The sequence below is a fragment of the Schistocerca americana genome, chromosome 10 (assembly GCF_021461395.2).
Source record: "Schistocerca americana isolate TAMUIC-IGC-003095 chromosome 10, iqSchAmer2.1, whole genome shotgun sequence".
NCBI lineage: Eukaryota > Metazoa > Arthropoda > Insecta > Orthoptera > Acrididae > Schistocerca > Schistocerca americana.
Genome location: NC_060128.1, coordinates 78984194 through 79010365, shown reverse-complemented (window position 1 = coordinate 79010365; position 26172 = coordinate 78984194). Strand labels below are relative to the sequence as shown.

The window sequence follows — 26172 nt, the reverse complement described above, 5'->3', positions numbered from 1 at the left end:
CTCCAACCGTAATGGGGATGAACAATGATGATGAAGACGACACAACACCACCCAGTCATCTCCAGGCAGGAAAAATCCCTGACCCGCCGGGAATCGAACCCAGGGCCCCGTGCGTGGGAAGCGAGAATGCTACCGCAAGACCGTGAGCTGCGGACTTGGAAGAGGTACGAGGGATTTAAAAGTGGAACTGAATCAACAGAAGATGAGCAATGATTGGGAGATCCATTAACCTCAAAAACAGAAGAAAACGTGCAAAAACTGACAAACATTTCATGTTTGAAGAGACAAATGATTATTCAAGAGCTTACTGAAGGACTTCCCATCCTATATGGATCTGTGCAAAGCACTTTAACCAGAAATTTCCAAATGAGACAAGTGAGTGAAAGATTTTTCCCAGACATTTGAATCATAAATGAAAGGAAAATTGTGTGTCAGTTTGCACAGAGTTGAAGGATCGCCTTCATTCAGATCTGGACTCCATGTCGAGAATTGCAACTGGAGATGAAACTTCTGTCTGTGGGTACGACCCTGAGACAAAAATTGAGCTCACAGTGAAAAACCAGTGAAACTTCTCACCCTAAAAATGGATGTTATTCAAAATCAAATTTCAAAGTCAAGCTCACTGTTTTTAGTTTGAGATCATTATGCAATCTGAGTTTGTTCCAAGGGGAATAGCTGTAAACAAATGTGTGAGGAAAGAGACCAGAAAAATAGACCAGTGCCTTCCTTCTTCATTGCAATGCTCTGTACCACACCTCACTTTAAATTCGCAAATTTTTGCCCAGAAAAAGTGTTTCCATCTGTCCACATCTGCCTTACTCACCAGGCTCAGCACCGTGTGCCTTCTGGCTCTTCCCAAAAATTAAAACCTCCGTTAAAGGAAAATGTTTTGACACGATTCCTGACATCAAGAAGGCCAAGACAAAGCAACTGAACAGACATCATTCTAATCCAGCAGCCACTATAAATTAAGTCACAAATGAATTGCAGAGCTTGGCTGCGAGCAACCACCGATTTAAACCGATGGGGAAAGTTGAAAATTTGTGCGAGACTGGAAATCAAACTCGGATCTTCTGCTTGCTAGGCAGATGCTCTGACCATCTGCACAGACTATTCTAGCACACTTCGTGTCAGATCAAAACTCACAACTTATCCACACACTACTAATGTAGTGTCCTCATTGCTCGTGGCATTACTCCGGCACAAATTTTCTACTTTTTCCATTGGTTTAAATTAATGTGTGCTCACAGCCAATATCTGTAATTTCTGTGTGTCTTAATTCATAGTGGCTGCTGGATCAAAATGGTGTCTGTTCTCTCAGACATGTCTGAAAGAACAGGCACCAAACATATATAATTAAGCTGAGGATGGCCAATGATCTCTTCGGTGCGGATGCACATCGGGATCGAGGTCTTACGGGGATCGACAAAGTGCCACGAGTAACGAGGAAGATGGGCAAGTGGCACTACGTTTGTAGTGTGTGGATAAGCTGAGGCACGCTAGGGTAGGCCATAACGTTGCAATGACCAGTTTATCTGGGTGGCTTAGTGGTCAGAGCATCTCTGCTGTAAGCAGAAGATCCAGGTTTGAATCCCGGTCTGGTACAGATTTTCAACTTTGACCGTAGGTTTAAATCAATCCCCGTGCGCAGACAATGTCTGTAATTCCTTTGTGTTTTGAAAACAATTGTCATCCAAAACTGGACATTCATAAAATTTTACTATACAAATAATATTTTGTGTTACATTATACATTCTGTCAGTATGCTGTGGTGAATCTGCTGTCCTATACCTGTTGCCTAAAACAATGAATACCCACTGTCAAAACAGCTCTGGTATCATCTGGGAGACGTGCAAATGGAACGGCAGGCGCTTCAAGCCACTGAGTGTGCGGGACGGGGCGTCGATGGAGCTGGCGTACCAGCGCTACCTGCAGGAGGCGGCCGTGGGGCAGCAGCCGCCCACCACGGTCCTGGTCGACGGCAAGGTCGAGGTGAGCACTTCCTCACTCATATTCCTGTAATTGTATATCTCTCCTCACTTCTTCTTAGGAGGTACTAGCAATTGCCTCACATAGGAGTGAGTTTCTGTATACAGTGAGGTGACAAAAGTCATAGGACAATTCCAAGTGTGGTGCCGGACCTCCTTTTGCCGGTTGTAGCGCAGCAGCTTGAGGTGGCACAGACTCGACAACTCATCGGAAGTCCCTTGCAGAAATAATGAGCCGTGTTGCCCGTATAGTTGTCCACAATTGCAAAACTGTTGCAGTGCAGGATTTTGTGCATAAACTGACCTCCCCGTAAACATTCGACGGGATTCACATTGGGCGATCTGGGTGGCCATATCATTTGCGAGAACTGTGCAGAATGTCTTCAAACCAGTCGCAAACAGCTGTGGCCCGAAGACGTGGCACATTGTCACTCGTAAAAATTGCGTCACAGTTCGGGAATGTGAAGTCCGTTAATGCCTGCAAATGCCCTCCGAGTAGCTGAAAGTAAGCATTTCCAACCAGTCATGCAATGAAGGCTTTCACAACTGGATGGTACTGTTGTTGATAATTCTTCCGGGTTATATGGCCGTTGTCCATGGAATTCTTATATTCCTAATGTTTCGTCCAATACTACATTGGACATCCTCAGAAGTATGGCGAGTCCTGCCGACTGACAAGTCGGGCGTCGGAGAGCGGCCTAAATACCCAGGAAAGTGGGTGTGGTCTAGCTTGCACATAGTAGCAGAGAGAAAACTAGTCATAGATAAAATGTAACTATCGATAATAGTCCGTCGTAGGTAAAAATCACTTATCGATTCTGTAACGCCGCTGTCCATATCTCGCTTAATTTCAAGGCCTCTTCTTTTCTATTAAAATTATCTTCATGTTTATAAATTTCAATAGCGTCCCTATACAGTCGTGGATAATAGTTCGTGGTAGCACTTAAAATTGTAGTTTCAGAAAACTTAACTACACGGTCACCTGACTGAAGTGCATGTTCCACAACAGCCGATTTATCTATTTTTCCCAGTCGGCAAAGACTTTTATGCTCCTTTACCCTCGTATTCACACTTCTTTTCGTAGTACCAATATAGTCCTTGCCACAAGTACACAGAATTTTATACACACCGCTATGATAATGGTGGCCTTCTATCTTTAACAGAATGAAGTACTTGTCCTATTTTTCTGGTAGGTTTGAATACCGGTTTCACTTTACGTTTCAGCAAAATTTTTCCCATTCGATCTGTAATCTTACTAATAAAAAGTAAAGACACCGTGTTCTTCCATTGCTGTGTACCATCCTTGTCCTTTGGCCTGCTGTAATTAGGTCTTAAAACTCTATTAATTTCTTTGTTCGAGTACCCATTCTTTTCGAAGGCCCATTTCAGACGATTCAGTTCCGTATCCAGATGTTCCGGCGTACAAATCCGTTTTGCCCTGTCCACTAAACTTTTGATTACACCTCTTTTTTTGTGGGTGATGATAGGAGTTCTTACGTAAGTATCTATCAGTATGTGTGGTCTTCCAAAACACTTTATGCCTACACTGGCTCGAGTATCAAAAGTTAGCAGAGTGCCAGGGAAATGTCTCTCTCTTAATATTTACAAAAGCTTTTAGAAGACAGTGAAGTGTAAACCAGTGTCTCGTTCACTCCCCACCCGGCAGGTGGACTTCAATGCAGAGGAGATAATACGGCCGAGCCGGCGCAGGCTGCGCCGCACCTACCACACGGGCCTGTGGATGCAGCTGCGCACGTCGCCGCACCAGACGCAGCTGCACGCCAAGATCAACCGGCTGCAGATCGACAACCAGATGTTCGACTGCATGTTCCCCGTCGTGCTGGCGCCCGTGCCGCCACCCAGGAGCGTCGCTGCCGACAACGGTAAGAGCGTAGAGGAGGGCCGCTCGGGAGTGGTGAGACTTACTGTGCCTGTTTCTCAAAATGAACTTCCATCTGTATGAATGTGGAGGCGGAATTAGTCAAATTTTTCTGGTGACACGAGTATTGTTATTGTGAGAGAACAAACACCAAAACAGTAGTAAATGTACTTGTGAAAGTTGTTTATAGTTTCTTGTAGCTGCAGGACTTTCTTTGTCTTGGCTTAAACAATTAAACTTTGGCTTATGCAGTTTTCAAAAGATCTTTGTAATTGGTATTAGCTGTACACAGAGTGAAAGGAAAAAAGTAAGACATGGGCAAGTTAAATTAGATTTTTGAGAATTTAATGTTGTTGTTGTGGTCTTCAGTCCTGGTACTGGTTTGATGCAGCTCTCCATGCTACTCTATCCTGTGCAAGCTTCATCTCCCAGTACTTACTGCAACCTACATCCTTCTGAATCTGCTTAGTGTATTAATCTCTTGGTCTCCCTCTATGATTTTTACCTTCCACACTGCCCTCCAAAGCTAAATTTGTGATCCCTTGATGCCTCAGAACATGTCCTACCAACCGGTCCCTTCTTTTTGTCAAGTTGTGCCACAAGCTCCTCTTCTCCCCAATTCTATTCAATACCTCCTCATTAGTTAGGTGATCTACCCATCTAATCTTCAGCATTCTTCTGTAGCACCACATTTCGAAAGCTTCCATTCTCTCCTTGTCGAAACTATTTATCATCCATGTTTCACTTCCATACATGGCTACACTCCATACGAATACTTTCAGAAACGACTTCCTGACACTTAAATCTATACTCTATGTTAATAAATTTTTCTTCTTCAGAAATGCTTTCCTTGCCATTGTCAGTCTACATTTTATATCCTCTCTACTTTGACCATCATCACTTACTTTGCTCCCCAAATAGCAAAACTCCTTTACTACTTTAAGTGTCTCATTTCCTAATCTAATTCCCTCAGCATCACCCGACTTAATTTGACTACATTCCATTATCCTCATTTTGCTTGTGTTGATGTTCGTCTTATATCCTCCTTTAAAGACACTGTCCATTCCGTTCATCTGCTTTTGTTTCCTGCACTGCTTGCTCAATATACAGATTGAATAACATCGGGGAGAGGCTACAACCCTGTCTCACTCCCTTCCCAACTACTGCTTCCCTTTCATGCTCCTCGACTCTTAAAACTGCCATCTGGTTTCTGTACAAATTGTAAATAGCCTTTCGCTCCCTGTATTTTACCCCTGCCACCTTTAGAATTGGAAAGAGAGTATTCCAGTCAACACTGTCAAAAGCTTTCTCTCAGTCTACAAATGCTAGAAACGTAGGTTTGCCTTTCCTTAATCTTTCTTCTAAGATAAGTCGTAAGGTCAGTATTGCCTCAGGTGTTCAAACATTTCTACGGAATCCAAACTGATCTTCCCCGAGGTCGGCTTCTACCGGTTTTTCCATTTGTCCGTAAAGAATTCGCGTTAGTATTTTGCAGCTGTGACTTATTAAACTGGTAGTTCGGTAATTTTCACACCTGTCAACACCTGCTTTCTTTGGGATTGGAATTATTACATTCTTCTTCAAGTCTGATGGTATTTCGCCTGTCTCATACATTTTGCTCACGAGATGGTAGAGTTTTGTCAGGACTGGCTCTCCCAAGGCCGTCAGTAGTTCTCATGGAATGTTGTCTACTCCTGGGGCCTTGTTTTGACTCAGGTCTTTCAGTGCTCTGTCAAACTCTTCCCTTTCTATAACATTACCTTCAAGTACTTCGCCCTTGTATAGTCCCTCTATATACTCCTTCCACCTTTCTGGTTTCCCTTCTTTGCTTAGAACTTGGTTTCCACCTGAGCTCTTGATATTCATACAAGTGGTTCTCTTCTCTCCAAAGGTCTCTTTAATTTTCCTACAGGTAGTATCTATCTTACCCCTAGTGAGATAAGCCTCTACATCCTGACATTTGTCCTCCAGCCATGCCTGCTTAGCTATTTTGCTCTTCCTGTCGATCTCATTTTTGAGACGTTTGTATTCCTTTTTGCCTGCTTCATTTACTTCATTTTTGTATTTTGTTCTTTCATCAGTTAAATTCAATATTTCTTCTGTTACCCAAGGGTTTCTACTAGCCCTCGTCTTTTTACCTACTTGATCCTCTGCTGCCTTCACTACTACATCCCTCAGAGCTACCCATTCTTCTTCTACTGTATTTCTTTCCCCCATTTGTGACAATTGTTCTCTTATGCTCTCCCTGAAACTCTCTACAACCTCTGGTTCTTTCAGTTTGTCCTGGTCCCATCTCATTAAATTCCCACCTTTTTGCAGTTTCTTCAGTTTTAATCTACAGTTCATAACCAGTAGATTGTGGTCAGAGTCCACATCTGCCCCTGGACATGTCCTACAACTTACAACCTGGTTCCTAAATCTCTGTCTTAGCATTATATATTCTATCTGAAACCTGTCAGTATCTCCAGGCTTCTTCCATGTATACAACCTTCTTTTATGATTCTTGAACCAAGTGTTAGCTATGACTAAGTTATGCTCTGTGCAAAATTCTACAAGGCGGCTTCCTCTTTCATTTCTTCCCCCCAATCCATATTCACCTACTACGTTTCCTTCTCTCCCTTTTCCTACTATCGAATTCCAGTCACCCATGACTATTAAATTTTCATCTCCCTTCACTACCTGAATAATTTATTTTATCTCATCATACAATTCCTCAATATCTTCGTCATCTGCAGAGCTAGTTGGCATATAAACTTGTACTACTGTAGTAGGCGTGGGCTTTGTGTCTATCTTGGCCACAATAATGCGTTCACTATGCTGTTTGTAGTAGCTTACCCAAACTCCTATTTTTTTATTCATTATTAAACCTACTCCTGCATTACCTCTATTTGATTTTGTATTTATAACCCTGTATTTACCTGACCAAAAGTCTTGTTCCTCCTGCCACCGAACTTCGATAATTACCACTACATCTAACTTTAACCTATCCATTTCCCTTTTTAAGTTTTCTAAGCTACCTGCCCAATTAAGGGATCTGACATTCCACGCTCCGATCCGTAGAACGCCAGTTTTCTTTCTCCTGATAATGGCGTCCTCCTGAGTAGTCCCCGCCCGGAGATCCAAATGGGGGACTATTTAACCTCCGGAATATTTTACCCAAGAGGACGCCATCATCATTTAATCACACAGTAAAGCTGCATGCCCTCGGGAAAAATTACGGCTGTAGTTTCCCCTTGCTTTCAGCCGTTCACCGTACCAGCAGAGCAAGGCCATTTTGGTTAGTGTTACGGGGCCAGATCAATCAATCATCCAGACTGTTGACCCTGCAACTACTGAAAAGGCTGCTGCCCATTTTCAGGAACCATATGTTTGTCTGGCCTCTCAACAGATTGGAATGATTCCTTACCCTCTCCCTTAAAACCCTTTTTTCTTTCCCTCTCCTTCCCTCTTTGCTGATGAAGCAACCTCAGATTGCGAAAGCTTGAAATTCGCGTGTGTGTTTGTGTCTTTGTTTTTATATATATTTTTCCCACTGATGTTATCAACAACATTGTCAATTGTAGTCAGTGTTCATGTGTCACTGCTGAGACACATTTTCGTACTGCTCGTGTGATGTTACTGGAAGCTTTGATGTCTTACTGAGTTATCTTAGGAGGAGTAGAAACATTTGAAATAGTGCTCTTACTGCAGCGGGCTTCTTTGGCTATGGGACTGAGCAGTTTCTGATGCTACAATGTTGTATCTGCATGTTCTTTTCGTGAGTTGCAGGTTCCCAAATGATAGAAAGTTTTTGTGTTCATCTTTGTGTACCAAAGAATTCTCTGACTATTATAGCTTTAGAGTTTTATTTTGATGTGATGGAGAGTGTCTACTGAGTACAAGTAAAAGCAACAGACGAGAGGTGGCTGCTTGCATAACTACGCTGTCTGCTCGCACTAATGCGACCTCCTGTGAGAAGCCTAAATAACCACCTTCTGCAGCACAGACCACTGGAGATGTGCAAGAAGGAAGTCAGTGAGGTTCTGGAAGGTACCAACAGCGATGCCAAGCCAAGCCGACCCAACTTTAGTGCTGTGCCTAGCTGCTGTAGGTTTCTCAGCTGAGGATACGTAGCACGAGCAGCCCGATCGAGGTGGTCCCGTGCCTTCTCAATTGGGTTTAAACCCAGAGAGTTTCGTAACTACAGGAGTGTGATACTCTCTCTCGGTGCTCTTTGTATCGTGCAGATAAGCTTTGAGCTGTGCGACACTTTGCATTGTCCTGCTGGTAGATGCCATCGTACCGAGGAAAACCAAACTGCATATAGGGTGGAGGTCTTCCTTAAGGATAGATGCATACATGTTTCAACTATTGTGCCTTCCAGAATGACGAAATCACCCAGGGAACACCACAAAAACGTTCCCCAGATCATAATGCTCCCCCCTCCAGCCCGGATCCCTTCCTTACGTACGTACGTTAATGGCTCTCTGTTCAGTGGACCATAAAACATATTCATCTACATCTACATGATTACTATGCAATTCACATTTAACTGCTTGGCAGAGGGTTCATCAAACCACAATCGTACTATCTCTCTACCGTTCCACTTCCGAACAGCGTGCGGGAAAAACGAACACCGAAACCTTTCTGTTCGAGCTCTGATTTCTCTTATTTTATTTTGATCATCGTTCCCACCTATGTAGGTTGGGCTCAACAAAATATTTTCGCATTCAGAGGAGAAAGTTGGCGACTGAAATTTCGTAAATAGATCTCGCCGTGACGAAAAAGTCTTTGCTTTAATCACTTCCATTCCAACTCGCGTACCATATCTGCCACACTCTCTCCCCTATTACGTGATAATACAAAATGAGCTGCCTTTTTTTTGCACCCTTTCGATGTCCTCCGTCAATCCCACACAGTAATATTCTAACAGAGGACGAACCAGTGTAGTGTAAGCTGTCTCTTTAGTGGACTCGTTGCATCTTCTAAGTGTCCTGGCAATGAAACGCAACCTTTGGCTCGCCTTCCCCACAATATTATCTGTGTGGTCTTTCCAACTGAAGTTGTTCGTAATTTTAACACCCAGGTACTTAGTTGAATTGACAGCCTTGAGAATTGTACTATTTATCGAGTAATCGAATTCCGACAGATTTCTTTTGGAACTCGTGTGGATCACCTCACACTTTTCGTTATTTAGCGTCAACTGCCACCTGCCACACCATACAGCAATCTTTTCTAAATCGCTTTTCAACTGATAGTGGTCTTCGGATGACCTTACTAGACGGTAAATTACAGCATCATCTGCGAACAACCTAAGAGAACTGCTCAGATTGTCACCCAGGTCATTTATATAGATCAGGAACAGCAGAGGTCCCAGGATGCTTCCCTGGGGAACACCTGATATCACTTCAGTTTTACTCGACGATTTGCCATCTATTACTACGAACTGCGACCTTCCTGACAGGAAATCACGAATCCAGTCACACAACTGACGCAATATCCCATAGACCCACAGCTTGATTAGAAGTCGCTTGTGAGGAACGGTGTCAAAAGCTTTCCAGAAATCTAGAAACACGGAATCAACTTGAGATCCCCTGTCGATAGCGGCAATTACTTCGTGCGAATAAAGAGCTAGCTGCGTTGCACAAGAACGATGTTTTCTGAAACCGTGCTGATTACGTATCAATAGATCGTTCCCTTCGAGTTGATTCATAATGTTTAAATACAATATATGCTCCAAAACCTTACTGCAAACTGACGTCAATGATATAGGTCTGTAGTTCGATGGATTACTCCTACTACCCTGGTGCGACCTGCGCAATTTTCCAATCTGTAGGTACAGATCTATCGGTGAGCGAGTGGTTGTATATGATTGTTAAGTAGGGAGCTATTGTATCAGCGTAATCTGAAAGGAACCTAATCGGTATACAATCTGGACCTGAAGACTTGCCCGTATCAAGCAATTTGAGTTGCTTCGCAACCACTAAGGTATCTACTTCTAAGAAACTCACGCTAGCAGCTGTTCGTGTTTCAAATTCTGGAATATTCCATTCGTCTTCCCTGGTGAAGGAATTTCGGAAAACTGCATTCAATAACTCCGCTGTAGCGGCACAACCTGAAAGTGGTTATTGGACACTGATATCAAACATAGACGGTGATCACATTAATGCGCCCGGACTGTGTATTCGTGACCACAGCCAATGAAAGTGAGATCTAATGTGATCGTGAACTCTGTTTTACAGCGCTGAAGCCCTTCGCGGAGGTGAGCATTGTGCAGAGGATAATGGAGCACAGCCCTGTGCAGCAGTTCAAGTACTTCAAGGTGCTTATCCAGGAGTTCCACATAAAGCTCGACTTGGGCTTCATCAACAGCCTCATCCAGCTGTTCATGGCGGACGAACTCAGTGACGCGCAGGAGGTAAATGTGTGTGCTATACTGATCAAATTAATTGATGCTCTTCGTCTGGTGGAGTTAGAGTAGTTTATGCACTCAATTTACTGCAGTGACTCTAGTTACCTATAATTATTCCAAGTATTTCAGATTTGTCTTTGCGAAACTTAAAATTTTGGTAACAGCATTTATAAGGACATTTGTTTGAATAAATGTTGTTTTGAACTAAAACGCCATTTAATTTGTTTTCAGGCAGAACAGTTTGCAGCAGACTTAAAGGTGGTCGAGGAGCCTCTCCAGAGTCACGTGTCGATGCAGTCTTCACAGGAGCAGAAGAACTTTTACGATCTCCTGCACTTCTCACCGCTTAAGGTGAGATGCTGCACGTGAACCGAGCAAACTATTATGATGCGTAAATATTTTTTAGTGTTCCCTTAACAGAAATCATTTTGGCTCATTGTAAAAAAGTGTTATTTAAGAAAAACTTAATTGTATTTCTCTTTAATATTTGGAAACGTTGTCAGTTTGTAGTCTGTGCATCCCTAGGGGAAGAGATCAATATTACAGAAAGTAGTTTTGATGCAAAAAGGTTCTCGTAGACCTGTTCTCTGTATCCAGTGGTAAAAAAAATATATATATATATATATATATATATATCACCCGTGAACAGTTGCTACATTTATGGAGTACAGGGCAGTTAAGATTAAACTTTCACTACTTCAGGGGAGTTGGAACGCCCTATCCCAACAATGTTAAATTTAATGACATGGCTTCCCTGTATTTCAGGAACTACTGTAACCATTGACATGAAACTTTTACAGGACATTAAACTATATGTTCTGAGTCTACTGAACTACAATAATTGCATTTCAGACGCTGCTTTTGGAAATGCAATTTTTTAATTGCACAGTTAAAATTTTGTGTACTTTTTGTACATTATCGTAAATAATTTTAATTTTACATAACATTATGTTCTTCTTTTAGTTTAGTTGACTCAGGATATGTACGTTATTACTCACTGAAAATTTGAATACTCTAATCGAAGTGGTTTCTGAGATTTAGGGAAAAATGCAACAGGAAATGTAAGTTTTCAGGAATGGCTTCTGAAGTTCCAAAAGACTGTAACTTACTCAACATATGTTTAATTGTGTATTTTTAGTCACTCGGAAGCATTCTGCACCGTACTGAATATCATCCTCTTGATCTTTTTCCAAGTTTTTTCTTCTTTATTGGCTCCTTAGTGGCCAACTGTGCTGCATACACTGCTTTATCGATGCGAACCTTGTCCTTCCATGCAATTTCTCTGATGCCGTTTGCTCCAGGGTTAATTCCCATATGATGTAGCACTTTCACCCTACCAATGTTGCCATCATTAAAAGCAATAACAGTATCACTGACACCGCATGGCTAATTGGGATTTAGAGTCTGACCGTGCAAATACTTCTTCAGTAACTCAGGATTTGCCAGGTCTCTGTAAATAGGTTTTATGATACTCAAGACTGCTGCTGGGATGGAATATTTATGGCTGTATGAACTCTTTTGAGTTCTGGGTGATGCGGTAATTGCACCACAAATCAGGTCCAGGAGGGCAAAGGTGGTGTACTTGTTTTTCAGCAGTTGACAGTCTGTGGAAAAAGGTAGCCCATAATGCCTGCTTCATTCCCAACAATCCTCAGTATTATTTCTAATGGCCGTCCCATAATACTGCCATAGTTAATCAATCATTTTGTCTGTCAGCCTGCCTGTTATGGTTTTACCATCAGAAAGTTTCTTGTCTTTCAAACTTTGTTTCAACTTCCTCAACCTGGTGCCCATCCTCTTCTGGACATGACCTTTATAACACAGCAATCCACAGCCTTCTATATAAATAATTATCAATTTTATTAGATCTGGAAGTAATGCATGTAACAATTTTTTATATTTTCAACTGGTGTAGCTTATATTTAAAAAAATAAAATACTTTCCATGTGAGTTTATATATACAATCATTTTATTCGGAAAATTGCAAATTTTTTAATGAGATAAAAATCCAAAAATGTAAAAAAGAATTTTCCGTTCTAACTGCCCTTAAGTCAGTGTAATGCAAAAGTATTTACTGTATGGGTACCCAACTTCGTCAGTGTAGATGCAAAACTACTTACCATACGGGTACCCAACTTTACAGGAATGATGCTCAGACCGTGCACTGCAAGATTTGCATTGTTAGTCGTGTTAGAGTAATGACTTGCCACTAACAAGGGGACAGCAGCACGACCATGGGGTTGGGGATTTGTCCGCAATTTTGTGTTGTGAACGAGGATCCCTAACACCTCATGTGGTTAAAATATTAGGACGCACTACTTGGAAAATCCCGAGAAAAATCAATCCAAAGTTTCTTAGGCGCCTTATGAGTACAAAATGTTAGTCCACTGCCGAGCCGCCGTCTGGCATACATCGTTAGCGCTCAGACCCTTATGCCAAAGGTCTCGAGTTCGATTCCTCCTCCGGCACTTTTTTTTTTCTTCTATTGCTTGCAAAATTGCAGTGCATTGTTACAGGAGAATCGTGAAATTAACTCCTGGGAAGATTGTATAAAAATTCATTCTATAATTCACCATCAATTATCGTCACCAATATTCCGAGACATGATTCAGTATGCCTGCTTTGCCTCAAAATTGTCAGAAACTCGAAACATTTTTGTAAATGTTAATGGGGCGTGTTTTTGTACAGATTTATTGCAAATGCTCTGTGATTGTAAAAAATCCGCTTTTATATGTTGCGCAAGATGTCGCAAAAATTATTGCTTCATTTGTTTTAATGATAATTACCACTGCAGTTCTTGTTTATAATAATTATATGTATAAAAATTGAATGTTTTCCAATTGACTTTGTTATTCTGATTAAAAAGGCAATGTTTCTCCTCATATACTTTACAATGAAAAATGGAAAACCCACCGCCATGAATTGTGTTGTTGTACAAAAAGAAAATAATTTTTATACAATCAATTTGTTAAAGGTAATGTAGGTTTTTGAATCTTTCTGAATAATAGGTGGAATAACCAAAGAAAATGAAACAGAAGGGGGAAAAAAGTGCCACAGGAGGAATCGAACATGAGACCTCTGGCGTAAGACTCCAAGCCCTAAACGCCTAGGCCAGACGGCGGCTCGGCAGTGTACTAACATTTTATACTCATAAGGCACCTACGAAACTTTGGATCGTCCTAATATTTTAACCATGTGAGGTGTTAGGGGTCCTCTTTCACCACACAAAATTGCGGACAAATCCCCGACCCCATGGTCGTGCTGTCTCCTTGTAAGAGCAGGCGGTGGTACAGCGACATAAGGTCGAAACACAAGCATACGTTTCCATTACAGCTGCAGACAGTGAACATGGGTCTGGATAACCAAAGCTGTTTCATCAAAAACAATTGCAGTACAACTGCTGTTCTTTGCAAGTATTGACGCATTAAAGGGATACAAACAGGTCCTCTTCCCACAGTATGGTTGAAGAATGTGAATTAGAAGTTGGAATTAACTGGCAGTTTGGGGACTGGGTGAGGCAAATGGCCAATTGTGCTGAGGCAGGAAATGCTGATCGCAATGTGCGATCTTCGAGCAGTGTCTAGTAATAGTTGAATATTACACGCTCCACATTTCGTAAAGTGCTGCAAACAATAGCTAAGTGCTATCTGTACGAACTTTCAGCCTGTCACGGATTTAAATTACCATCAGTTTGAGCACTGTTCGTAAGCTGGAATGTAAACATGGTATGCACTTAAAAGATGTTATCATCCCAAGTGGAAATTAAAATGTGGTTCCCCCCCTCCCCCCCTAGTGGTATATTCATTACTTCTCTTCCACATGTCCTCCCAAATGCTTTCCCAGATTTTCATTGTCCTACAATCACTCATTTTTCATGAGACTCTTCTCAAGTAGTGAAAGTAGGCTGAGAACTTAAGACAACTTTCAATATATTTTGGAGAGAATGTTTATAGAGTATGGCAGCAACCAGCCACAATTTACATTTGACTGTCTTTGCTGAAGGAGCGCTATTACCAGTCCCTGATTTGCAAATTCCTCACTGCTTTTACCAAAATATGTGGTAGATTGTTGTAGAGGTGAGTTGTCCAAAGGGTAAAAAATAAGTAAACGTTTTCAAGGGTTGGCAATAATTTGCACTACAAACTCATGTTAGGGCATAACTTACCTGAAATGACTGCTTGTAACATTTGTTTTCTACTTCTTTCTGCAATGAATGTCATTGACATTGTTCTTGATATTTCCTCCTTCACTCACAGTGGTTTCATTTTTATTAACATTTGTTGAACAACAAGAATAATAAGTTTGTTTGTGTGGTCATCCACTGCAGCAAGCACAGAAATACTTGTTTTATAACATCTATTCTTGCTGCAACGTAATTTATTTTTCCCAGATGCATTTCACCTTTTTCTTGCTCTAAGGTGTCTTCACTGGGATCTATAACGATACAGTTTTGTTATTTTTAGATTATCAAACAGTTCACGTCATGTTTTTTATATAAATAAGCAATTAGTTACAGTTTGTTGTGATCTGAGAAACAGATCACAGCATACTGTAAGTTATTACTTATTTACATAAAAAAAAACCATGATGTGAACTGTTCAATAATCGAAAAATAACAAAACTGTATCATTCTAGATGCCTTAAAGCGAGAAAAAGGCGAAACACTTCTGGGAAAAATAAATGAAGTTGCAGCAAGAAAAGGTGGTTTTATTTACAAAACGAGAACAAGAATAATGATTGAAATGCACCACATATGCACATATCATCTGACATTATGTTCTCTAGAAACTTATCACCTTCAATTTAAAACCATTGTTTCAGGTTCAGAACAAACACACATTGGCATCTTTATGGACTTACCAGTTATCTTATGACTCAGCTCAAACACAGTTTGTGTGTCTAGACTCATAAAACGCACAGTTTGAATATTGATTTTTCACAAATTACCAATTTTCATGGTTTTTCTTATTTTTTTTTTCATTTTCGGTTTATACAATGATGTAGTGCATAAGTTAAGATTTCAGGCTGGGGTGATGAATAGGGGGTCACTTGCACTGACTAATTTAATCTGTTCAATCCACTTACATGTGCTTCCACAGCTTAAACATCTTTCACTGTACTATTTGAGCATTCTTGAATAAATTCCCGACTTTTTCACGTATAGTTTTATCACTGAATGTTTCTCTCCCATTGTATGTGTTCATACAGAACTGATATTTTGAAATGAACAAAATAGGTTATGTTTGCTTTTATTTTTTTTCAAATAACTGATAAAATTGCCTGATAGTTTGCCAACTTTTCCTACAGTTTTCTCCCCTAATGCAGTTTTTCTTGTTAGTTACTGAACGTCCTTCGTACAGTGAAGATATCTGGAAGAATCTCGAACTATCAGATCTGTCTCGTTGTCCAGAGAGTTGCTGATGAATTGAGCTTCATTTAAGGTTGAAGTACCACAGCTTCCATCTTTGCTGCCTGTCAGCCTGTCGTGAAACATCATTACATTCATCCTTTCGCAGAAGACCTTCAACCTTGTTCCACATCAACTAAGACAGTACTCCAGAAAGGAATGTGCTTTTGGCTGTAATAAATTAAAAAAGTGTATTTTATCAACAAAATGTTGACAAAACATAAAACATGCTGTACTTCTGTTCATAATCATCTCTCTTATTTCAGCATTTGTCATAAGTGTCCATGAACTTTAGAATTCATGTGTTGTAGTTGGCTGTCTTCAGTTCATTAAGTGAGTTGTTTATTGCAGTTTTCACCTCAACGTCACTAACAAAATGCTTCCAGCACGTGAGATCTTTATGAAAAAGTTTCTTATACAACTTATGTCGATTATTCAATAATCCGTGACAAGTGATGGACATGGACACAATTCGAATTTTATTATGCATGTTTATTTGCCCATTCTCAAAAATTTCACAATATTTTCAAACATTTTATGTGTTTGTTTGTTCCTGTTTCACTGTACACTACCCTGAATCGGTAGTAAATTTATGCTGATTTCAATTGCAAAAATCAAATGACACAGTGTTTCTTTTAATCAAATACCTAATACACAACAATAACTTGTTTTAACTCCCACAGCTCTTTATGATGAGATGGCTAGTAAATCATTTGACCTCCGATAGAACGCTAATACTGTCTCGCACTTTGGGAATGTGGAAGGAGCTATTGGCTGCCGAATTACCTGTGTTGGTTATGTCAGCTGTCACCATGTGGGTGACTTCCTGGATACAAGTAGAAGTAAGAGTGCTTAATCCAGCTTGTCTAACCAGTGCCTGTCCTGTGACAGGTGCAGCACAACTTCTACATCTTCAGTTACTCAACATATATGATCTGTAAGGCACGGTACGGTGAATGACAGAGGGACTTTGTACCATTTTCTTTCGTGTCCTGCTTTCAAGTTGAATGAGGGGGAAAAAAGCATTAGAGGTTTGTGCCTGTGCAAGTGAATATAATAAGTTTCCTTGCAAGACAAAAGCTTCTGTACACAAATTGGCTCAGCTTTAGAAAACGTTGACTTTGGGAAATCAGCTTAACCTTTAGTTGGACACTGTCCGATGAACTGTCGGTGAAAGGCGAGAGGCAAATTCCGTATTCCTAAAAGTGTTTAGCACAGTGCCCCATCACAGACTATTAATATAAGTTAGAGGACGCAAAGTATATTTTGAGATATGTGAGTGGTTCGAAGATGACTTAAGTAATAGAACCCTGCATCTTGTGGTTGATGGAGATTGTTCATCAGAGAGAATGGTATGGCCAGGTGTGCCCCAAAGCAGTGGGATAGGACTGCTCTTGTTCTCTGCATACAATCATCTGATGTATAGGATCAACAGCAATGTGTTACTGCTGAAGATGCTACTATGTATGGGAAAGTATCTTTGTTGAGTGATCATAAAAGCATACTGGATGACTTGGACAAAATTTCTATTTCAAGTGATGAATGACGGCTTGCTCAAAATGTAAAATAAAATAAGTTAACATGGATGAGTAAGAATAGCAATCCTGTAATGTTTGCATACAGTGTGCACTGATCAGCTAGAACATTATGACCACTTAGCTAATAGGTGATATGAGATAACAGTGGTGATGCATTGTGTCATGCAAACAGTGAGGCCTTGGTAGGTTGCTGGAGGGAGTTGGTACCACATCTGCACACACACGTCGCCTAATTCCCATAAATTCTGGAGGGGGGGGATGAGCTCTGATGCCATGTTCATCCGCATCCCAGATGTGTTCCATTGGGTTCAGTTTTGGCAAATTGGTGGGGAGGGGTTAGCACATCAACCGGCCACTGTGTTCTTCGAACCACTCTATCACACTTCTGGCCTTGTGACATGGCACATTTTCTTGTTGAGAAATGCCAGTGCCACATGGAATGTAATTTTTGACAGTCTTTTTGTTAATTTTTGACAGTCTTTTTGTTGTGCCTGTCTGTGACTCAGCATCTCCACTATATGATGTGTAGCACCTTTCCTTTGCATGATACTGTTACATTCCATCCTCAATTTTCCATGGTTTGTAGACTGGATAAGAAAAATTAGAGCTCATACAGAGGTGTACAGAAAGTCATTTTCACTTGCTCGATTAGCGAGTGGCATAGGAAAGGAAATGACTGGTAGCAGAACGAGGTACCATCCGCCATTAACCGTACGGTGGCTTGCAGAATGTGTGTGTAGATGTAGAGTGCCCTTATTTCATCCTTCGTGTCCTTGTACAGTGTGAAGGGTGGAAGCAGTAGAATTGTTCTGTGGTCTGTTGCAAATGCTAGTAGTCTAAAATTCCCCAGTAGCATATTGCGAAGTGACCTGTCTTTTTCCCTCCACTGATTCTCATCCTAGGTCGCAAAGCTGTACTCTGTAGTACTCTTGTCCGCAGCTCGTGGTCGCACATAGCGTTCTCGCTTCCCACACCCGGGTTCGATTCCCGGCGGGGTCAGGGATTTTCTCTGCCTCGTGATGACTGGGTGTTGTGTGATGTCCTTAGGTTAAGCTAGGTTTAAGTAGTTGTAAGTTCTAGGGGACTGATGACCATAGATGTTATGTCCCATAGTGATCAGAGCCATTTGAACCATTTTTTTGTAGTACTCTTACTGATCAAACTGACAAGTGGTCCTTTCGAACTACTTCAGCATCTTTATTTAATCTGACTGTGGGGATCCCAAACACTGACGCAGTACTCAAAAATGGGTTGCATCAGCTTTCTGTGCACATTTTCCATTGTAGACATGCTGCAAATTCATAGAAGTCTCTCAGTAATCGATAGTTGCCCACTCACTTTCCCTACAGCTGACCTTGTGTGCCCATTGCAGTTTGTGTCGTTTCTCAGTTTTACACCTAGATATTTTATCAACATGACAAAACACGAGAAAATACCAGTAAGAGTGTATTTCGACATTACAGGAATGTGTCTCTTACCTTACGGATTAATTTGAATATGTCCAGATTTAAAGCAAGCTGCCATTAATTGCACAAAATAGAAATCCTTCCAAGTCATCCCAAATCTCCCGACACTCGCCTAACAATAACACATTCCCGTACACAAAAGAATCAGTGACAGATTGCTGCCCTCCCTGACAGACATGCCGCTAACGTAATCTGTGTTTTGAATGTGATTTTACATTTTACCCACATGTTATCTAGTATCAAAAATCCGGTATCAAAAATGGAAGAAGAAAATGGTTTTAAAATGCAGGGTTATTCAGAAAGATTCATCAAGTTTAACTGATTTGTATTTCATGCAATAGAAGTTGGATTTGAATAAACTATGTACATGTGGAAACAGAAAATTTTAAAGTTTAAAGATACTTCTTGTAACTGTTCTGCTGCCACATGGTGAATACATACGTGGTTGCTAAATTTGTCTCGTATGCAAAGATTTGTCTCTCATGCTGTAGAGTGTGCTGCAGCTGCGATTCAGTTCTGCAGCTCAGCTATAGCTGTTGGTAGAGCCATGAGGTAAACTGCTTCATTTGCTTGTTTGGCCCCCACCCTCCCCTCAGAGCCCCACGAGTAAAAGCCATGAGGCATGATGCAAGGAGATAACAGTGTTTAGGACACAAGACCCAGACCTTCTTCTCCCATGCAACTTATCCACTGTTGCGGAAGAGATCATTTTGAAAATCCTCAGATGTTGAAATGGCAATGAGGATGGCAAAAAACACATTTAGCTTCGAGGAGTCTCTCGTGTTGTAGTGATTCTTGCGGATTTAGCAGACCCTACATGTGTGAACAGTGTGTGTATTCAACTTCCCACTAAGATTAAAAATTGATGTAACTTTTTAAAGGAAGCCCCTGCACAAGTTGGAAACAGTAGTGCACGTTCGGCAAATGGCACCTTAAAACTGCACCTTAAGTGACAACTGATGCAAATTTGTCGTCCGTTGGCACAAAAGCATCCGTCGGCAGTAGTAATTGAAACAGTAGATATTTCTCTTTCTGACAGTGTGTAGGTTGCCCAATCAGTTTGTATTTAATGAAATAAAAATTGTCCCTCAAGCAGGAGTGCTGTATTTCATTACACGAGGGGACCCACAGTATACTTCGGATAGCTGTCTTTATGTTACCAAGATGTATGAACAAAATCATAGTTTAATCTGAACTAAACTTACATTATATACACTAAATCGGTGTTTAATTAAACAACAAAGAAATAAACTTCCATTGTATCACTCTGTTGCTATGTAAAGGTGTCACCCCACAGTAACAATCCACTTGAAACATTAAACAATGCAGTTGAATCAGATCCCAGCCAACCACTTGTTCAGTTACTAATTATCTGATAGATAACTACCTAACTGTGAGATTTGAGATTGTGCTGCTAGCTTGGAATCTGTATCATTTTATCGCATGGGTAGGATATTCCCCCCCCCCCCCCCCCCCCATTTAACTCGCTGTTCATTACATATTTCTACTTGCTCTCTTGACATATGACAACACAAATTATCATTAGGTTAGCTGAAGCAACAAGGAAGGAATAGGTATGGGCTCACAGCTATAAAACAACAATTCAATGATACAAGACTATGTTATTTGCGGTCGATGCACTCTGTACCTAGGCACGCCCCTCGGTGCTTAATTAAAATGACGTTCCTCGAGTAATCTTATATTGTGCTGGCAAGTGATGTGGAAACTTTCGCTCGCAGGTTCACCTGAGCTTTTCTCTGAGTGGAGGCGACTCGGGCTCGAACCAGCCGACACAGACGCCGCTGTTCCTGAACGTGCTGCTGCAGAGCTTGGGGGTGACGGTGACAGACATGCAGGACGTCGTCTTCAAGTGAGTACCCCATTGTAATGTGCTGGGCTGTATCCTTGTATTAGTGCCTCTTAAAGTTCATGTCGCAACCGGATGTACCGGTACTGAAACATTTCCTCACCCAGTACATAGTATACAGTGTTCCCGACCGACCTTGCTTTGCTTATTCAATATTGTCTTCCAGGTAGCTGAGTCTGTTTCACCTAAATCACACTGAAATTAAGAAGCCAGGATCCTAGATTAAGTTTTCCAAAATCAGAAGTCAAGACCGTATTCATTGTTGTACATTTATGTCAGCCACAGTGCGATTTATTTGTTATCACTCACACACACAATATTCGTGTGACCAGGCCTCTTACACTTAATTGTCACATTAGGTAGGTCAAAAACTTCCAGTCTTTAACAATGTTCACAATTACACTTTTTTGGTACTGACCGGAAAAATTAACCGACTTGCCGTACTTTTGCTTCGTAAGAATCTGACCGAGAACTAATTGAGAACTGCACCAGCTCGGACCTTATATGGACGAGTGCTTGAATATTTGACTATTTCTGTTAATATATTATAGTTTATAATTTCCCAGGGTTAAAATGATCCTTTCTAATTGGTTTTGAAGTTAACTACTGGGTTTTATTATTTAAATAACATGAGTGAGCTGTATCAATTTAAATATGCGGAACTAACTTATGCATCTGCAGTGGGAATTCGTGACTTATAACCATGGCAGCCCTCTTGAACAATAATTTTACATATTCAAATGTACTTACTTCTTAATTAATGCACTTACAAAGTTGAGACTGGAGTCATTTTACGTAGAAAAATAAAGGTAGCAAAAGTATCGAAACAGATCTCGGAATTATTTAGTAGTTTGGTCACAATTGGCACTGAAAGTCATACAGGCTACAGATTTCAAGTGTTAATATCTAGTTAACTAATAGACTTTAGGTTAATTTAAACACTTTGCTGGAATCAGTAAAATTTAGGCTTTCTTTTGGATGCAGTCTTATAGCTGAATTCGATATATTAGCTCACTCGAATTTTACTTAATATGTATTGCACAATATACGTCATTGTTCATAACTTTTAATAGGATGCATTTACAATAAAACTAATTAGCTCATTACTTTCAGAATAGACATTAGAATGTACTGAAATAATAAATTTTACTAGGGGAATTTTATTTAAACTATTTCTACATTCTGTACTATGAGGCTGAAGGCCACAGAATCTGTAGTCGGAATGTGAGTAGGGAAAATGAAGAAAAAAAAAAAAAAAAAAAGAAAGAAAAAAAAATGTCATTGCTTAACTAAGTTACTGAAGGAGTCTAAAACCAAAACAGGATAGCAGTGGGCAACCCTGCTTCGTTACACCATCTCGCCCAGATCTTCCTGGTGAATGCGACGGTTCATAAAATTTTAACAAGGAAGGCCAGTAGCTAATGTGCAAAAAGAAAAGAACATGGGAGAAATTTGTTTTCTTAGTGTAAATGGGTGATCTTTCCTCCCCTCCCTCTCTTGACTGTGGCACCCAGTGGAAAACAAATTAAAACAGTTGTCTCTGTCAGTCACTTCTCTTCTGCAACTCATTCTGTGGACTTACACCTTCATCTTCAGGTGGATCAGCAGAGGTTACACATATGGTTCTCTTTGGTGGATTTGGTGAACTCTCCACCTTCTGCTAGATTTCATTACAGTTCGGTTATTACGTATAAGTGATGTTATCTTAATGTGGACTGCAGTCTTACATTGTAAACAGTAACAAAGTTGCTAACTAGATATTACTGCAAAAAGACAACACCTTTTTGCAAACATTTACATTGTCTCTCTTGCAAGAAATCTGCAATCAGTGGCTGTATGACAGATTTTATTGTCCATCCAGTTTGCTTATATCTCTTATGTAACAGTCAGTTTACATTCCCTCTTCAGATCCTTACAGTTAACAAAAATATGAAGGGCAGTCAAATGAAGACGAAAAGCTCCCCATAATATGAGTACGTAGTCTGCCTGACAGCTGGCCCCACTATTGTTACATTTCAGTAGTCACCAATGTTGTAGGGGAGTGGCCAAGTGCCATATATCAGTAATGCATGCAGTCGTTGGGTTTTGACCTCGGTTGTTGGCGGACTGCTCTGGTGTGTTCATCCAGCTATTGACACGGAGGAAAGCAGAGAGAACACGGTTTGTTTTCAGGCGACTGAGGGTGCCAAAGTACGCGGAATTCGTCATCGCACTTCCACCGTATGCAGTAAATACTGCACGTCTCCGATGCATGTTCGTGAGTGGCAGAGGAAATTCTGGGAATGGCACTCGTCACTGCGAGACAATCCGTGTTCGTGACGGACCTGTCGAGGCATTACTCCCGATGTAAGGAGGCAGATTGGTGGCCTTATTCGGGCAAACAGTCGAACGCAGAGGATGAAATTCATGTTCAGATCGGTATTACCTGTGGTTTCGTGCGTGCTGTCCGCAACTCGTGGCCTCGTGGTCGCATTCTCACTTCTCGAGCACGGGGTCCCGGTTTCGATTCCCGGCAGGGTCAGGGATTTTCACCTGCCTCAAAAGGACTGAGTGTTTGTCTCGTCCTCATCATTTCATTGTCATTCGTGAAAGTGGCGAGATTGGACTGAGCGAAGGTTGGGAATTCGTACAGGCGCTGATAACCGTCAAGTTGAGTGCCCCACAAACCGAGCAACATCGTTGTCATCTGTGTGTGCTATTGTCAAAGACCGTGTGCCTTACTGCAGAATTTGTGCACAGTGGGTGCCACATCACATGACAGAGGGATAAGAAATGGACAGAATGGCATCGAGTCTGAGTCATCTGCTGCAGTATCGTGAGGAAGGGCTTGAATTTCTGTCCAAACAAAAGCGCTGGCAGGTCGATAGACACACAAACAAACACAAACATACACACAAAATTCTAGCTTTCGCAACCAATGGTTGCGAAAGCTAGAATTTTGTGTGTATGTTTGTGTTTGTTTGTGTGTCTATCGACCTGCCAGCGCTTTTGTTTGGTAAGTTTCATCATCTTTCTTTTTAGATATATTTTTCCCACGTGGAAGTTTCCCTCTATTATATTCATATATATATATATATAAAAACAAAGATGATGTGACTTACCAAATGAAAGTGCTGGCAGGTCGACAGACACACAAACAAACAAAACATACATGAGGCAACAGTTTGTTGCGAAAGCTGAATTTTGTGTGTATGTTTTGTTTGTTTGTGTGTCTGTCGACCTGCCAGCACTTTCATTTGGTAAGTCACATCATCTTTGTTTTTAGATATATATTTCCTACGTGGAATGTTTCCCTCTATTATATATATATATATATATATATATATATATATATATATATATAATGGAAGGAAACATTCCACGTGGGAAAAATTATATATAAAAAACAAAGATGAGGTGACTTACCGAACAAAAGCGCTGGCAGGTCGATAGACACACAAACAAACACAAACATACACACAAAATTCAAGCTTTCGCAACAAACTGTTGCCTCATCAGGAAAGAGGGAAGGAGAGGGGAAGACGAAAGGAAGTGGGTTTTAAGGGAGAGGGTAAGGAGTCATTCCAATCCCGGGAGCGGAAAGACTTACCTTAGGGGGAAAAAAGGACAGGTATACACTCGCACACACGCACATATCCATCCACACATACAGACACAAGCAGACATATTTCAATATGTCCACACATACAGACACAAGCAGACATATTTCAATATGTCTGCTCTCCTTTAAAACCCACTTCCTTTCGTCTTCCCCTCTCCTTCCCTCTTTCCTGATGAGGCAACAGTTTGTTGCGAAAGCTTGAATTTTGTGTGTATGTTTGTGTTTGTTTGTGTGTCTATCGACCTGCCAGCGCTTTTGTTCGGTAAGTCACCTCATCTTTGTTTTTATATATAATTTTTCCCACGTGGAATGTTTCCTTCCATTTATATACAAAGATGAGGTGACTTACCGAACAAAAGCGCTGGCAGGTCGATAGATTCCCACGTGGAATGTTTCCTTCCATTATATATATATATATATATATATATATATATATATATATATATATATATATATATATATATATATATAATTTTTTTTTTTTTTTTTTTTTTAATGGAACTATTCTGATGTCTCATTGTGGTGGGTGTTCAATAACTAAGCATCAAATAACCTGATGCACAAAACTCCTGCCAGGTATGTTTTAAATGTGGTGCTGTAACAATGTTGTGTGCCTTAGGATTGTATGACAGTCAGTTATTTTATTTTTCATATCCCTGTGGGTCTGAAGACAGTACGATGAAAGTGAAATTGGTCATAATATTAGAAAAAAAGCACTCGGCAACTCATTATTTCTATTACCAAGTGATGACCCCAGGACCCAATACCACTTGCATATTGTGTACCTGTTAACTTCCAGAGACAAAAAAGTTTGAATTTCTGTATTTCATGTAATTATTGACTGAATTTAAAAAATTAAAAAAACTGTCATAATATATTCATTAAGAGGTATAATCCTATGTTAGAAGATTATCACAATAAGACAAGTATTGCACTCAGAAAGTGTTTGTATTGAGGCAGAAAACTGACACACTAAATACCCTGAGTTTATTCATGCAGGATTTGAGCATGAGAGCACTTAGTGACTTCCAATTGACTTTAAATATAACATCAAACTTTTTCAAAACTTTTTTATCACCGACAGCCCCTACCAAATGATGAAAAGAAAAAGGTTTATCGTTCACTGCATGTTGATGGCTTGTGCAGTAAAATTGTATAATCAGGCATGATGTACTTTGTACTTCTTTACCAGTAACTCTGTTTGCAACGCAGTTTGCAAGCAGTATCCACGTATACTACTGAATGTACTACAATAGTAAATTATATGGCTCATACTTCAGGAGTTACAAAGTCATAAACATTGAGGTACATGAAAATCTACTTAAAATGCAGCGCTTTGTTCCACACTATTCATGCAGTGTTTTATAATGTAAGCACTTACCAACTTCTAACAAACTTAAAGCATAATTTCAAACCTTTCGTAATTTTTTCTCAGTTACATGCTTAAAGTGACATATTCTGGGTGTTACAAAAAGGTACGGCCAAACTTTCAGGAAACATTCCTCACACACAAATAAAGAAAAGATGTTATGTGGACATGTGTCTGGAAACGCTTAATTTCCATGTTAGAGCTCATTTTAGTTTCGTCAGTATGTACTGTACTTCCTCGATTCACCGCCAGTTGGCCCAATTGAAGGAAGGTAATGTTGACTTCGGTGCTTGTGTTGACATGCGACTCATAGCTCTACAGTACTAGCATCAAGCACATCAGTATGTAGCATCAACAGGTTAGTGTTCATCATGAACGTGGTTTTGCAGTCAGTGCAAGGTTTACACATGCGGAGTTGGCAGATGCCCATTTGATGTATGGATTAGCATGGGGCAATAGCCGTGGCGCGGTACGTTTATATCGAGACAGATTTCCAGAATGAAGGTGTCCCGATAGGAAGACGTTCGAAGCAATTGATTGGCGTCTTAAGGAGCACGGAAAATTCCAGCCAATGACTCGCGACTGGCAAAGACCTAGAACGACGAGGACACCTGCAATGGATGAGGCAATTCTTTGTGCAGTTGACGATAACCCTAATGTCAGTGT

The 26172-nt window shown here is 40.6% G+C and overlaps 1 protein-coding gene across 1 annotated transcript in view; it reads left to right on the top strand.

Moving 5' to 3' along the window:
- Window positions 1–26172, top strand: part of LOC124552247 (vacuolar protein sorting-associated protein 13-like) — a 494948-nt gene that overhangs the window by 412135 nt on the left and 56641 nt on the right. Inside the window, exons 51-55 of the mRNA XM_047126529.1 lie at window positions 1830–1992; window positions 3655–3871; window positions 10089–10264; window positions 10490–10609; window positions 20409–20539. Coding sequence (XP_046982485.1) covers window positions 1830–1992; window positions 3655–3871; window positions 10089–10264; window positions 10490–10609; window positions 20409–20539 — 807 coding nt within the window. The remainder of the gene's footprint in view (window positions 1–1829; window positions 1993–3654; window positions 3872–10088; window positions 10265–10489; window positions 10610–20408; window positions 20540–26172) is intronic.